The 17055-nt window shown below is 36.9% G+C and overlaps 1 protein-coding gene across 2 annotated transcripts in view; it reads right to left on the bottom strand.

The window, feature by feature from the left end:
* The window catches only part of RFC1 (replication factor C subunit 1), a 74738-nt gene that overhangs the window by 34004 nt on the left and 23679 nt on the right, over nt 1–17055 (bottom strand). For both annotated transcript variants that reach the window (XM_045989099.1, XM_045989107.1), the window contains exon 4: nt 16045–16167. In XM_045989099.1, the coding sequence (XP_045845055.1) occupies nt 16045–16167 (123 nt within the window). The remainder of the gene's footprint in view (nt 1–16044; nt 16168–17055) is intronic.

Below are 17055 nucleotides of genomic sequence, written 5' to 3'. Positions count from 1 at the left end.
CAGTCACTCATATATCTGTTCTCCCTACCTGACAATCTGTCTCTGCCAGATGTGGGAAAAAAGTATCTGATTCAGATGGTTTTGCAAAGGAGAGGTGACATGATCACTGTTCCACCTAAGTACCACAGCCAGGAAAATCACCCTTAATAATCCTAATAACCATTAAGAATATAATCTGAAACTCTTTCTTTTCTGTAAGATAACATAATGGATTATTATCTTACAGAAACCCAAATACTATTTTTAATTTATGGCTGGTTTATTTTAAACCCCTAGATTCAGTTAAGCTGTAGCATAACGAACCAGTAGCATTCACCAACAAACTGTTCTACTTAGTAGTCAAAAACATATTATGCAAAGTACCCTTAAAAGAGGATTCAAAACAAGACCAACACTGCTGATAACCTGGCTTGAATTAAAAACAAAACAAAGCAGGGGCACCTGGGTGGCTCAGTGGATTAAGCCGCTGCCTTCCGCTCGGGTCATGATCTCAGGGTCCTGGGATCAAGCCCCGCATCGGGCTCTTTGCTCCGCAGGGAGCCTGCTTCCTCCTCTCTCTCTGCCTCTCTCTCTGCCTACTTGTGATCTCTCTCTCTGTCAGATAAATAAATAAAATCTTTAAAAACAAAACAAAACAAAACAAAGCAAACACAAAACCGGAACCTGCTAAGTATAGACAACCAATATATCTCCTTAGGCAGCCAGTGCAAAATTAAAAACATATCCCAGTGTATATAAGATAAGGCTCCTAATCTTATCTGAGAGCTTATTAAATTTTACAATTTTCACATGGTTTAAGTTCAAGAACTGTATTTCTTTTCTTTTTATAATTTTAAGATTTTATTTGTTTATTTGCCAGAAAGAGAAAGAGAGAACACAAGTAGGGGGAGTGGGAGAGTGAAAACTAAGCTCCCCACAGAGCAGAAAGCCCAATGTGGGACGCAATCCCAGGACCCTGGGATCATGACCTTAGCTAAAGGCAGCCACTTAACCAAATGAGCCACCCAGGCATCCCATCAACAACTCTATTTCTGGGCAGGAGGGATTATCTTAGTGATAAAAGAACAAAATTACTGGGACGCCTGGGTGGCTCAGTCAGTTGAGCGTCTGCCTTTGGCTTGGGTCATGGTCTCAGGGTCCTGGGATCGAGTCCTGCATTGGGCTCCCTGCTTGACGGGGAGGCTGCTTCTCCCTCTCCCTCTGCTGCTCCATCTGCTTGTGTGAGCACTCTCTCTCTGACAAGTGAATAAATAAAATCTTTAAAAAAAAAAAAAAGAACAAAATTACATTGTCTCTGCAAAATGAGAGTTCTCTACTTGTTTGCCCCCCCCCGCTTTAAAAATGCCAAAAGCAGTAACATTCCATTTCCACTATACCCAGCCATGCTTATAAACAGTATGACAGAAAACCCCACAAGTAAATAAATGGACCAAGTCAATCACTGTTTTTCTGTTACAGTTCTTCTCTAATTACTCAAGAACTTCCTCACTATCTAAAATATTTTATCTGACTTTGGAACTTCAGACAAGATCAATCACTGCTATTTGGTGTAGGCTAAGAAAGGGGAACAATGGTATTGCAGATACCTGCAATCCCTAGTTTAACGCTTTCTCCAGCAATCTCAGAAATATTTTACAGGTAATAGGCTAACATGAAATATAGTGAGATCAAACATTTCTAAGATTATCACATTAGAAAGACTGTGGGCAAGTGGTAAGGAAACGGAACCTTCACATACATAACAGGCAATGACAGTAAAATTTTAAAAAATTCTTACAGGGGAAGATCTTGCAATATGTACTGAAACCTTACATACAGCAACTCCAATTCTAAGAATTTAAACAAAACAAAATAAATGAACAAGCACACAAGGATGTATCAAAATGCTTATCACCGCATTTGTTCACTCAAAAGTATAGAGAACAGCCTGCAGGAGGACAAGAAAAAACAAAGGGAAAATTAAGTGACTGATACAGTTTAGGCAAATAAGATAGCCTCAACTTTGACAGTGGCACCAAGCAGAGGTAAGTGACTAGTGTTTATACGATGGGAAAACAAGTAACTGAAGTATCTATTGTATGTTCAACCTCACACTGGAATTCTATGAAACAGAAAATCGTAATGTATATCCATATTTACTGACATCTTCATATGTTTATTACGTGATAAAAACAGGTGACGTAACAGGATGTTTAATGACACGTTTTTATCTACCTATATTTATTTATAGGTATACTTTTAAATTCACATTTAAATTTAAATTAAGTGGACAGATTATGGGTGATTTTTTTTCATCTGTATATTACACTTCTCTCTTTTTAACCTTGATCTAATATTTTAGAATAAATTGACTATCTCCTAGAAACTCTCTGACCTCTGACTTTCTGAGACAGAAACGGCTTGGCTTAAGTTTTCTCCTTCCTTTCCACCTTCCTTTGTTTACTTCTTTCATTGTTTATCAGCATCTCTGTTTATTCGGTCACCAGCTTCAGAGAGCTCATGGTATCTTTTTATCTAATTGCTACTAATAATAGTTATTAATATCGAGCATTAAACTACCCGCCAGGTATACTTTACCATATTCTTTATAATGTATTATCTTTAATCAATTAATTCTCTCTCTCATCCAATGCACAGACCCCATTTTCTACATTCCTGACAAACATATAGCAATGTCATTCAACATGATCTCCCCTTTCTTTAATGATTGGCACTACTGTACTCTAAGAACTTCAAAGTTTTTCCTTGTATTAAGCCAAAATACCCCCTGTGAATTCCACCTTTTTTCCTTAATCCATCCTTTTTTACAATGACCATTTGAAGACTGACCTCATTTCTTCCTTTGGTCCTTGTCCATATAAATGGTTAAAACAGTTTCAAGCCATTCATACATTTGGGTTATTGAGAAGATTAGATTTTTTAAAAGCAAAGTGCCCAGTATAGCACCTGACCATGTTTTAATCGACATTCAATAAATAATAACATAGTAATCTCTAATGAAAACATTGAACCAGAATTCCAGAAAACTAAAATTCTAACCTGACTTCAACTTACTGTTTTTATTTTATTTTTAAGATTTCTTTTATTTTGGGGGCGCCTGGGTGGCTCAGTGGGTTGAGCCTCTCTCTGCCTTCAGCTCAGGTCATGATCTCAGGGTCCTGGGATGAAGCCCCGCATCGGGGTCTCTGCTCTGCGGGGAGCCTGCTTCTCCCTCTCTCTCTCTGCCTGCCTCTCTGCCTATTTGTGATCTCTCTCTCTGTCAAATAAAATAAATAAAATCTTAAAAAAAGATTTCTTTTAAGTAATCTCTACACCACCACAGGATTCAAACTCACAACCCCGAGGATCAAGAGTCACATGCACCACCAACTGTGTCAACCAGGCATCCCTATTTTAATTACCTTGGCTTCACTGTCCTCCTCAGCAAAATGTTGGACCAGACAAATTCTTAAGATTTTTCCCTTCTGTAATTCTGGGAATCTATGGATAGTCTTATAGATTTTTTAACTATGCTGCATATTGGTAAGAATATGGTATTTGTTCTAATACAAACACTGATTATGAAAACATAAACTAGTATGAATTTCCAGAAAGCAATCTGGCAAAATATACATAGAGCCTTAAAGATGCTCATAACCTTTAGCCCAGTAATTCTTGGAGATAATCTTGGACGTTCTCACAAATATTTGTACATAAACACATTCATCACACTATTAGAAACATGAAAAATGTAAGCAACTGAAATAATCAAAACTGGGGAAGAGCTATATAAATTATGCCCTAACCATACAATGGATCCATTCAGTCATTAAAATTAATCCCAAATTTCAAAGTTCAAAAATATTATGGGAACAGTAACATTAAGCTGGCAAAAAAAAAAAACCCACATCATTTTGTTCTTTTAGATTAGTCTTAACATTATACGTATAAATGTCACCCCTAAAAAGGAATCTTCTTTTTCATGAGCCTTCTCTACTAGAGATCTCTTTATAACAGTGGAGAGTAATAGAGCCTTTCTCTGAATTTTTGGCTTAGAACACATGAATTTAAACTTAACAATGTCTTCAAGCTATAGACCCAAAGATGTACTATAACCCAAACACAGAAATAATTTTCATAATTTCTGAGTAAAAATGGAATTACACATGAATTTTCTAAAAAAAAAAAAAAAAAAGGAACACATGGAAGTGTTCTGCATAAAATTTCAACTATGTTTATCCTGTCCTGAGCTAAAAACTGCATACAAGGCCCCTTCTTCTCCGCTAACCACAAAATAAATAGCTCTCCAGGCCCCTTGGAAAGTAGGAGCAATTCGAGTGAAACAGTTATGAAAAGAGAAAAAAAGACTGGCTTGCTTGATCTGACACTTACTTAGTACTCCGTGATTTATGCATGTCCCCATACTGCTTACAGTTATGGGGAAAACTAACACCAAAAAAGTAAATTCGTGATCCTCCTAAGCACAGAGATATTTCTTATAAATACAGAGGGTTTCATTAAGGAGAATATAGAAAAATATGGGGTTCTATAAAGTTGCAGACCTATCTAAAAGCATTCTGTCAGGGGCGCCTGGGTGGCTCAGTGGTTTAGGCCTCTGCCTTCAGCTCAGGTCATGGTCTCAGGGTCCTGGGATCGAGCCCCACATCGGGCTCTCTGCTCCGTGGGGAGCCTGCTTCCTCCTCTCTCTCTGCCTGCCTCTCTGCCTAGTTGTGACCTCTCTCTCTGTCAAATAAATAAATAAAATATTAAAAAAAAAAAAAAAAAAAGCATTCTGTCATCCTGCCTTATAAAACCAGAAAACGGGAAGAAAGCAGTAGTCCTGCTGTCTTTCTACTAAGACTTCTGAACTGGCTGTCTTAAAGCTCCTTTTGCCCTTAATATTTCAAAGGCTATACCAATACATTGTGGGAAAAGAAGGGTGAAGAGGCCAAAGATAAGAACAATGCAATCAGCTGCTTCCAGAAGACAGTCATTTAACAGGTGCCGTGACCATCCTCATGTAAAATAAATATTTTACGATCCTACACAGTGTGTAGAAATGAAACATTGCAGATAAAGTTATGGCTGTTTTTCTTTCTTATCTTTCGTTCTTATTTTTAATGAGCCTAAATTTGTTCCTCCACTCTCAGAAGCCAAAGGCAAACTGTGTTCTCTTCTCCCCAGAAACTTATAATACAATAATGACAAATAGATCTAAGTCCAATTTCTTAGACATAGTTGAAAATCATGGGCAATTGAACACTCAGAATCTCCCTCCAGGATATCTGTCTCCTTATAAAAACACCATTTATTTTTATTTATACACAACATAACCTCAAATGTGGTTAACAATCACCAGTAAACTAGCATTATCCAACATACAGCAGAGGAATTGCCTGGGAGAGAAGATTGCTTTGCTACTCTGAGTTAGATACATTCATTTATTTAGAAAGGATAACAAATGAAAGAGAAAGAAAATTATCTGCAGGTCCATACAGAAATCTATTTACAAGCCAAAAAGGAAAAAATATATAATTATGGAGTTCACCCTGTTGAGAGTTTGGAATTCTGATTTTCTCTCCTTCAGTTTGGAACACACAGAACCCAAATTAATGGAGATCATGCTAAAGAAATCCGGTTACAGAGATTAAAAATAATTTATTTAGCAACAACTAGTCAAAAACTAAAAAGGGACTCTGAGTTTTTAGAGCCTTTTCCAACCAAGTTCCTTTTCAATACATCCTTGGGTCATTTTGGTTTTGGAAGTAGAGATAGTTTTATACATATGCCAGGTCTTCAATAAATATTTGTTAATTAACTAGATGGAAGAGAAACTAAACATACCATCTTTACACCATTTACGTGGTGCATCTAATAGTCTGCACTTCAGTATGATTAAATAAAACCTCTGAGACTGCTCATCTTTAATCAAGAAATTAAGAGAGCTCATGGCTCAGTATCAATAAATCCTCTTAGAATCAAACAGAATTCATGATATCTTTAAATAAACCCATTTTATAATCTGTGAGGCCTAGTGAGGTGAGTAATAATAAATAAGAGAGAAAGTACCGGCTTGTGCTGTGATGTTCCCCACCACACAGGTGCTGAGGCCCCACCAGAGCAGGAGGAACAGTCCATGGAAAGCCACAGCTGGCTTCAATTACTAAGAAACCATTAACACAGAAGAAGGAAGTGGAACATTTTACTACTGCTTTCCTTGCCTCTATCTCCATGGCTCTCACAGAGAAAGAAAAGCAGGTGGGGCAGGGGGAGGCTTGGACAGTAGGACACAGGTACATCACACATGGCTTCTTACAATTCTTAGGTATGAAACAGGCACCAGAAGGAAACCTGACTCACCCGAAGAGCAAAGTGAGTGGTTTGGCAATATAATTCCCCACTTCCATTCACATTCCACTTCGCCACACAAAAGAGGAGGTAACAAAACTGTCTCAGTATTAAAGCCAAGTATAAATCCCCTGTATATTATTAGTATTTAATTATATTTTCCTAATGCAATCCTATTTCCTTGGCATTCTGGAATACTATCCTGCGTCTCTCATAGTTTCACAAGTAAAATATGTGTCACAAGAACAAACAAGAGTCTGTTCATTTTCGAAGATGCTTCAGAACCTCAATAATCATTCCAGATACTCTGGTGCTCCATCGTCTTCAGGTCTCATAATATGCATTATTAAAAGAGGCCTGAAGAACAAACTACTGGGCAGAAAGATGGTAAGAAAGCATCTAGCTCTTATAAAGATGTTTCAGTTAATGTGAATCTGTGAATAAAATTGCTAAAGCAGTATCAGTGACCTCTGAATCATCTATACAATGAAGAAGCCCCTAAAGATTAAAATGAGAAATGGAATCCTCATTGCCGAAAAGAGAAAGGCAAATCCCCAACCAAGAACAATAGAAGAGGAGAGGTTTGGTGACAATTCTGTGCAGTAACATCAAGAACAGGCCAAAAGAATATTCAACAGAAGATGGAGATCACCAGGAATAAACGATGCCGACTTAAGTGCTTCTTTATTCTAGAAGTTACAGCACTAGCAAATGAAACAAATCTAGAAACAAGGGCTATCTGAAATTCAACAAAACATTCACCAAAGGGGCGCCTGGGTGGCTCAGTGGGTTAAAGCCTCTGCCTTCGGCTCAGGTCATGATCCCAGGGTCCTGGGATCGAGCCCTGCATTGGGCTCTCTGCTCAGCAGGGAGCCTGCTTCCTCCTCTCTCTCTCTCTGCCTGCCTCTCTGCCTACTTGTGATCTCTGTCAAATAAATAAATAAAATCTTTAAAAAAAACAAAAAAAAACAAAACATTCACTAAATTCTTTTCTCATAAGGCAAGGTGGGGTTTTTCAACCTCTCCATTACTGACCATTTTGAGCCAAATAATGCTTCTGAAGGGAGCTCTCCTGCACACCCTGTGATGTTTCACAGCATCTCTAGCCTCTACCAACTAGACGCCATAGCACCTGCCAGCTGTGATGACCACAAATGTCTCCAGATACTGCCAAAGGTTCCGTGAGAGGCAAGTCACCCTTGATTGAGAAGCACTGATTTACGGCAAGATGAAGAAATACAGGTGGTTATTAAGATCCCTAAGTAACGGAACCACCATTCGTGAGAAACAGAAAAGCTATATCCAAGGTGCTGATACTAGATCACGTCAATTTCGGAAAAGGTTTATTTATTTCTTAATACTAAATAATTTTACCAATGCTTCTGAAAGGAATACAAAAATATGTTTAACAAATTTGTAGAAGTATGAAATCAGATGATACAAAAAAACAAGTACATGAGGAACATCCAAAGAAGACTGCACAGTTAAACTTTGTGCAACTTTAGACTGAAAATTGTTTCCTCAAGCTTTCTATAAGTAAGTCATCCCTAATATTAGGTAGATTTGAAGATCAAATCTGATGGATATGAAATATAAGCCATATAATAATGCTATTCCATTCCGTGAAGTCAGTAGAAATGTTTTGAAAAAAAAAAAAAAGTACAGTCGTATACAAGATGAAATTTATTCTATCATTATGGTAGAATTCTCCCTGCCTTTTACTCTGGACACAGGTGTTTCAAGTAAAGTAAGAGACTTGTAGAAGATCCCATAATTAAGAAAATATGAGCTATGGGGTACCTGGGGGCTCAGTCAGTTAAGCATCCAACTCTTGGTTTCAGCTCAGATTATGATCTCAGGGTCGGGAAACTGAACCCCAAATCGGGCTCCGTGCTCAGTGTGGGGTCTACTTGAGATTTTCCCTCTCCCTCTACTCCTCCCCCTGCCTCGTGTATTCTCTCTCTAAAATGAATAAATCATTTAAAAATGTTTCTTCATTATGTATATATATATGAGTTACAAAACTAGGTAGTATTATTTATCATGTAAATCTGTAAAAGTTTATAAGTTGAATTTTTAAAACAGATTTTCTCTTTCTATAGTAGGTTAGAAAGTAAAGAATAATGCATATGAAACAGTGCTATTGATTTCCAAGCTCCCACATTCTTCTCTTTTTCTAGTACATATAATACCTAAATCTCCATATTAAATTCTTCCAAACCTTTCAAATTTATCTCAAACTTCTCTCTCCACCAGGAAATGTTTCCTGAACCTCCAAAATAAAAGTTACCTCTCCCAAGCCTCAATATCCTTAGAAAATATTTTATCACTGCTAATTTTTCTTATATGATTTTTATATAAAAGACTTATCTCCCAATGAACTCTAAGCCCTTGAAGACAAGACTATGCTTTATTCTTTTATCTATTTCATAGATTATTCAGTACACTATCACGTACATAGAGTGTACACATGATGTTTACTGAATAAATAATCAAGGATTTAATACTGTTAAGTATTGTTAAATAAATGACTGGATCAGGATAGAAAGCCTGGAATCTAACAAGATAAAAATATAAGAGCTCAGGGCACCTGGGTGGCTAAGTCAGTTAAGCGTCAAAATCTTGATTTTGGCTCAGGTCATGTCTCAGGGTCGTGAGACTGAGCCCAGCACCAGGCTCCACACTGGGCATGCAGTCTGCTTGGGATTCTCGCTCCCTCTCCCTCCGTCCCTCCCCCAACCACATGGGCATGTGCGCATTCTCTCTTTCTCAAATAACTTTTTAAATTAAAAAAAAAAAAAAGATATGAGTCTCTTTCAGGAAAAAATTAGTAAAGGTATGTGTAAAGTCCTCCTTTTCTGGACTTGAACACTGGGTAAGACCTGACTTAATAGTAGCATGTTCAAAAAAAAAATTATTAGTGGCGCTTTGATCCATAACATAGTAATAGTCAAAGAGAAAATACAAATGCTTCTGGTAGAGGTGCAGGGGGGAACTTTCGTAAGAGCACTGTGCCCAGGAGCAGAAATTGGAAGCCCTATCTATTCTTCATAATATAGACAGGTAAAATACATTCTTAAAATGAACCTCAAGAAATACTATTCTCTTTTAAGTGATCAGATTCTTCATTGTGAATCGCCCATTTATTGTTAAATATATCATATTGCAATGAAACATAAACAGGTGAACATATCAATAACCCAATATCCAAAATAAGAACATGAAAAAGATGAAATGCATACTATTAAATTCCATATAGAAGCTTAAAAGAATGAGATAGGAATCTTTCTGTATTGAAGCAAAGAGGCAGAAGCGAGGAAGAGGCAAGGAGAGAGACAAGGAAAGGAGGGAGGGAAAGAGGAAATCAAAGACATTAAATTATGAAAAAGCAAGGTACAGAAATTTTATAATAAAATGCCACTCAAATAAATGTGTGTGTCTGTGTGTATGTGTATATATATACACATATATATACATGAATGTGTGTATACATATTTTTATTTATATAGACTACCTAAGGCAAAAGGGATCAATGAGGGAATAAAAAAATTTTTATCTGAATTGTTTACTTCATTTTCAGCGAAAATGTCTTACTTTCAGTGTTAATGTGTTACTTTTAGTATTAAATGTGTTACTTAGGTAAGTTAAAATAATATTAATATTATATTATCATTATATATTTACAATATATATATTTAATATATACTATATATATTGTAAATATATATTGTATATATACAATATATAAATATATAATGATAATATAATATTAATCTAAATTCTCACCCCCAAAATGATAAATTTAGTTTCTTTTATAGTCTTAGTGCAGAAATCAGTATTAATTTTTGAACAAGTATAATCAAAGAAATGTAATACATAGTTCTTAGTTTCCTCTCACTTCAAAGAAATTTTCAGGCTTAATCACTCTAGTTTCCCTGAAAACATCTAAGAAATGTTCTCTCTACTATACATAAGCTTTCCCCATTTGTCTGGTAAGCAAAACCATAAGCCTCTAAAAATCAGTGAAAGAGAAAGTTACACACACATCCTCAGCAATACTTCGGCTACTTTTTTCCCAAGTCACAGGTCACTAAAATTACATAAACTGGAGAACACCACATTCTCAATTTTTTCCAATTTAACACCCCGAAAACAAGTACAACCTCAAGAGCACTGTCTCTGGAATTATGTGCTCAATTAAAATTACCAGCCATAAACAACTTTTAAGACAGGGGAAAACCCCCATCATTCTCAACCAAACAACACCCCCTGATGAAACTGCCTAATAAAAGGTCATCTTTGCCAAACAAAACTCAAGGTCTCTCACTTCATTAAACAGCTAAAAGTAAATATATTTACCCAGTACAACAAGTATTTGGGTTTTTACCAACCTACAAGAACATTTTACTAGAGTCAGTGGTTAGCTTTGAAGATGTTTACAAGCCATTTTTTTCCTTTCCTTAAATTTGGGAGATTAATGTAATCAAAGTACTTTAAAAATCAACAGAACACAGATTTAATAAAAGTGATAATGAAAAATAAACCTCAGAGCTAAACAATAAGCCTAAAGATCCGTATAACATAGCCTAAAGAAGTGTATAATAATATAAACAAAAGCACTTGAAGCAGGTTATTTTCCAAAATAAGGTTATTTCCTAAATTTGTCTTGTTGTTTATAAAGTCTTATGCAACCAGAAAAAAAAGTGAGCTACATAAAGAGTTTTAAATTTTCTCAATACCATATATTTAAAAAGTAAAAAGGAAACAAGCAAAATTAATTTCAACAATATTTTATTCAACCCAATATATTCAAATTATTACTATTTCAACATATCAATACTAAAAATTATTAATAAGATAATTTACTTCTTTTTCATACTAATCCTCTGAAATCTGTCCTTTACACTCACAATACTCTCAGTTTGGGCTAGTCACATTTCGGGTGCTCAAGAGCAACAAGTAATTAGAAGCTGCCATATTGGACAGTGCACATCTGCAACATAAGTGGGTCAAATTCAATTTCTCAATTTCTGAAGCACAGTTACATGATCAACAGAAAGTCCTAAGTACTTAAGCAAAAATCAAATGTCCTCAGCATAGTCTTTAAAGGCAGATGTAGGGATACAACAAAACTGAAATGTAAACCTAACAGTTAATACTTATTTAGAATTTATTATATGCCTGATACTGTTTTAAATGCTTTTCAAGGATTATCTCATTTGATCATCACAAAGTCCTCTGATGTGGGTACTAATAATAAACCCATTTCACAAATGAGGAAACTAAGACATGGGGAAGATAAATGAAGGTTGACCCAGCCAGCCTGAATTAAGAGCTCATGTTCTTAAACACTACAAATACTATACTGCAAGAAAAATATCAAACAAAAACTGGTTCATAAAAAATAAAATATGGTGTTTCTTTTGTTATTTTTTTTTAAGATTTTATTTGTGAGAGAGAGCATGAGCCAGGACAGGGTGTTGGGGGGCGGGGTGGAAGGGGGGAGAGCCCAAAGTGAAGCTGCCCAGGACCCTAAATCATGACCTGAGCCAAAGGCAGACTGTTTAACCAACTAAGCCAACCAGGTGCCCCTGTTTTTTTCATTATTAACAGGTTTTTAAAACTGAATCATTGTCATATAATCCTTTTCCACAAGAAGCTCCAATCTCCCAATCAACAATGCAATTTTAGGTTAGAATTTTTATTTTAAATTACTATTACCACAAATTAAATACCACTGTATTTAACCCAATACTAGTAATATAAATATTTACATTTTAATGTGAATATTTATTCATGACCCACTACTGAAAAACTAGTTTCAGATTTTAAAAAAACGAAATCATTTTTAAGACAAAGAATTTTCCAGCTTATTAATTTCAAGAAGCTGCACCTTTCTTAAAACTCTTTATGTATCTGATTTTATTATGGACTGCTTTATAACAGTTCATTCCCTTACAGAGGGAAGAAAAAGAGCTTATTTTTCTTCCCATGCACCTGTAATTTCAAGGAATAAAAAAACTATGAGACCATAAACAGAGGCAAGAAAAGAACTAGCTTTTCCCTATATCTTAATTGTAAGAAAAAAACAGAAAATTATAATTAATACTGAACATCCTATTAAATACATCGCACCCCAAGATTTTCAGCTACAATAAGGGGACAATGTTTACTTTCCCATGTACGTGCCACCAGCAGAATGACATAAACACCGGTAATGTTCACAGAAATTGCAGATTTCTGTTGGATATCTCTTCAGAAAATAACATTCAAAAATACCTGGCCTGAAATACACGATCCCATGTTAAAGAAAATCTGTGATCAGAGCTTAAATCGTCTGACCCTTCTGTGTACCTAAAATCACAAGATAAGGATAGCCAACTGATCCACAGTTGAAGGTCACGGCTGTCTACACACTAACTTTGACGTTTCCAGGGTGTCACTGGAAAGCTTGATCACACCACCTTCAGTTCCATAACAAACCTATCACCATACTGTTCCTAGTATCCCTCCCACATATTCAAAACTTCACAAAGGTGGCCAGATCTCATAGGGGGATCTCTTAATAGAAGAGTGCATTTGCACAATGTGCCTGAGCAGATATTTAGCAATAGAACAAAAAGGTTAAAAAGTCAGTCTGCCTCTGCCATAATGAAGAAATATCTCAGCTTACTGAAAAGTTTACAGAAAATATGTTCATGTCACCTACATTTTGGTTTTGATCATTTGTACAATTTTATCAAATAAATGTCTCTGAGAACCTACAAAGCTCATCCATGGGCTTCTTCTGTTTTGCTCTTTTTCCTCTGGACTGCCTATTTTTATATGCTTCAGGGACTGGGTCTGGCCCTTTCCTCTGCATTATTCCAGTAAGTCTCCACAACAAACCTATTTAATTAGTGTCGCTGCTTTGTATAAAGTGAGGCAGACTCGAAGGGCTGTCAGATGGAAACCAAGGATGGAACCTCAGGCAGGGCTTCTGACCTTCCAGGCTCAGGTTCCTCCTGCAACACAAAGACTTCCTTTCCTGTTTCACTCCCTACTTACCAACCCATGCATCCACCACAAATACCTGCACACTCTCAAGTAACAGCCCATACATGGAAGAAAAGTTTGATTGTTCCTTCTATCTCTGAAAACTTTGACCTGTAACTGCAAATTCCAATAATACTAAACTATAGAGGTGAACTATATATCTCATGAGACTCTGGATTTCAAGGCTGTGAGTTCAAGCTCCATGTCAGGTGTACATATTACTTAAAAATTAAAAGAAAATAGGGACATCTGGGTGGCTCAGTGGGTTAAGCCTCTGTCTTCCGCTCAGGTCATGATCCCATGGTCCTGGGACCGGAGGTCCCATCCTGCTTCTTGCTCAGCAGAGAGCCTGCTCTCCCTCTGCCTCCCACCCCCCTGCTTGTTCTCTCTCTCTCAGTCTCTCCCTAGCAAATAAATAAATAAAACCTTTTTAAAAAATAAATAAAAATACTCAAATTTTTTAAATAACAACAAAAACCTTATTAAACATGCTAATGACATCAATTCTCCAACTATGCTAATAATAGCACTATAGGTCATCCAAACACCTAATTTGTAACTCATTTCCCAAAAAGTTTATATCAGTCCCTTACTATTGCAAACTTTTTATGTCTCTCATTACTTCACTCCCAGTAAATGCCTCAACTTCCCTCTTTACAATTTCTATATTCTCCATCCCACCCTCAAACTAGCAATCTAGCTATCACCCTTCAATACTATCTTCATCATTCCACAACTCTCTTCAAAAACTTTCATGGTTCCCTTTTCCCTGCTATGTTAGGGCTAACTTCATCGGCCTAGCCTTCAAGGCCTTCCTTCATCCTACCTCCCACCATGCCTCATCATGTGGGCAAGCAGTCTCTTCTGCGTCCTATGAACATACAAACCCCTGTGCCGGCTGCCGTGCCTTAAATAATCCCATTCCCGCAAGTTGACTCATTCTTTCCTCCATCACCGGCTCATCCTTCAAGCGCTAGGCCAACTCTTACCTTCAAGCACTCTGCCTGACTACTTTTCAAGGCCTCAAGCAACTCCTACAGTACTTGGGAGTCTGGTCATTTTTTTATCCCCAGCTCCTAGTATCTGGGATGTAAAAAAACACCCAAAAAATGTTTGCTGAATACCAAAATAAATACATTGCTTTTACCTTGTCTCTTCAAACCAGGTGTATTCACTTCACTAGCAATACGGAAGTAGCAGAGTGCTAAAAATAATGGTTCTGGAGGTTTTCTTCAATATAAACAAATCAGTAACCTATGAGATGATTTCATGGCCCCTTCAAGCATTTCTATGCAGGAACCGACTCAACAGGCTCTGTGAATTTGAAGATTACTACATCTAACCTTTCATTCCTGTTCCGGTCTCCTCTAGTAGTTAACAATGCCAGATTCAAAATGACTTTACAATGAATGCATCTGAGTTTTTTTCTTTAGGTGACATTTCAGAGGTCCTCACCATAAATGAATAATGTCTATGAAACAACCATTTATGCTATTTTACCATTTTAAGATTAGTGTACAATTATTTATAAACGTCTTTTGCTTTTTGACCACTCAAAACAGATCAAACAAATTTCAGTACAAAAACAATCATCTTCTAGGGGCACCTGGGTGGCTCAGTGGGTTAAAGCCTCTGCCTTTGGCTCAGGTCATGATCCCGGAGTCCTGGGATTGAGTCCCACATCGGGCTCTCCGCTCAGCAGGGAGCCTGCTTCCTCCTCTCTCTCTGCCTGCCTCTCTGCCTACTTATGATCTCTGTCTGTCAAATAAATAAATAAAATCTTTAAAAAAAAAATCATCTTTTAAAAAGCAGCGCTAAAATCTTCAATGTCACAAGAGAATACAAGGAATTCAGGTCCCATCTCTGCTAGATTATATATCTTTTTAAAGATTTTATTTATTTATTTGAGACAGAAAAAGAGCACGAGCGAGGGAACAGGCAGAAGGACAAGCAGACTCCCCACTGAGCACAGAGCCACTTCAGGGCTCAATCCCAGGACCCTGGGATCAGGACCTGCGCCAAAGTCAGACGCTTAAGTCACTGAGCCACCCACATGCCCCTATGCTAGATTTTATAAATCACAAATATGAATAACTGTTATATGTTTAGCTTATTATGACTCTAAAATTCAAGATTTAAAAAACTTACATAAAACATACCAGTAACATTTTAATCTATGATTCAAGATAGAACTTCAGCTTATTCAATACAGAACACCTAGGGGTGCCTGGGTGGCTCAGGTGACTGACTCTTGCTTTCAGACTGGGTCATGACCTCAAGATGCTGGAATCCAGCCCACATCAGGCTATGCCCTCAGTGAGGAGTCTGTTTGGGGAGGCTCTCTCTCCCTCTGCCCCGTTCCCCACTCATGTTCACGCGCTCATATTCTCTTTTTCTCTCTCTCCAAAATAAATAGATAAATCTTAAAAAACAAAACAAAACAAAAACTTTAAAAAATCCCAAGGCCAATTCTCCTGTAATTGGTCTTTACAATGGCCCTTAACCCAGAGAAAATGCCAAAGATAATGACTACGGCCTTCCTCTAATATACAATAACAAAGGAAAAAAGGCAACAGAAATTCAATTCAAAGTGAAAGACGTACATCCAGACACCAACGAGAAGCTCACAAACATAACACACACTACTGCTCTCTAAAACAACAAACATATTCAGTACCTTACCTGTTTCTGAAATGTATGTAACAGGATCCTGGCGTAGAATTTTACCAAGTCTGGAAGACAACGGCAATTTTTCTGGTTGCTTTTTGGCATTTTTTACCTGCACTGTCTCCTCTGATTCTGAATCTGTACATGAAAAGAAAATCAAACAAGACCCTCAAAAGAAATAGTAAAATAATGTGTTTTTAAAGTGATTATTGTTAACCAATTCCTCAAGACCCATTTCGAGGCAAAACTCTTACTGTGAATTCTACTTCTACTTCTACTTATGTTAAGCCTTTGGCTTACTTCTGTTGCCATAACAAATCACCACAAACTCAGTAGCTTAAAACAATATGAGCATATTATCTTACAGTTCTGGAGGTTTAAAATCCCATGGGTCTCACTGGACTAATATCAAAGTGTCAGCAGGGCTATGATCCTTTTCTAGATACTCTTGGGAAAAATCTATTTCCCTGTCTTTTCCAGTTTCTAATGATTGCTAATATTCTCTAGTTAGGGCTCCCTTCCTCCATCTTCAAAACCAGCAACAGCAGGCAAAATCCTTCTCCTGCTGCCATCTTTCTGGTTCTCTTTCTTCCATAGTTAATCCCTCTCTCTCTTTCTCCAGCTTCCCCTTCCTTGTGAATACAATGGGCCCATCCCTAGATAATCCAGGATAATCTCCCTACTTTAAGGTCATCTGATTATCAAACTTAATGCCACCTACAACTTTAATTTCTCTTTTGTCATGTAACCTAACATATTCACAGATTCTAGGAATTACGGTATGGACATCTTTGGAAGCACTGGTCTGTCTACTACAACCTAACTACCCAAGACACTTAAATACAAACCAAGACAAAGGAGTACAAAAATAGAAGTTTCATAAACTTCAGTATCCTTCCTTTTTCTCTGAACCACGCATTTATAAATCCTGCTTCATATTATTCTAAACTGCACCAAACAATTACATTTCCAGTTTCCCAAATGACAGAAACTTCCAGAGAATGTGTATTTATTTCAAATTCCTTA

This window comes from Meles meles, chromosome 2 (assembly GCF_922984935.1).
Source record: "Meles meles chromosome 2, mMelMel3.1 paternal haplotype, whole genome shotgun sequence".
Taxonomy (NCBI): Eukaryota; Metazoa; Chordata; class Mammalia; order Carnivora; family Mustelidae; genus Meles; species Meles meles.
This window is presented reverse-complemented; position numbering and strand designations above follow the sequence as displayed.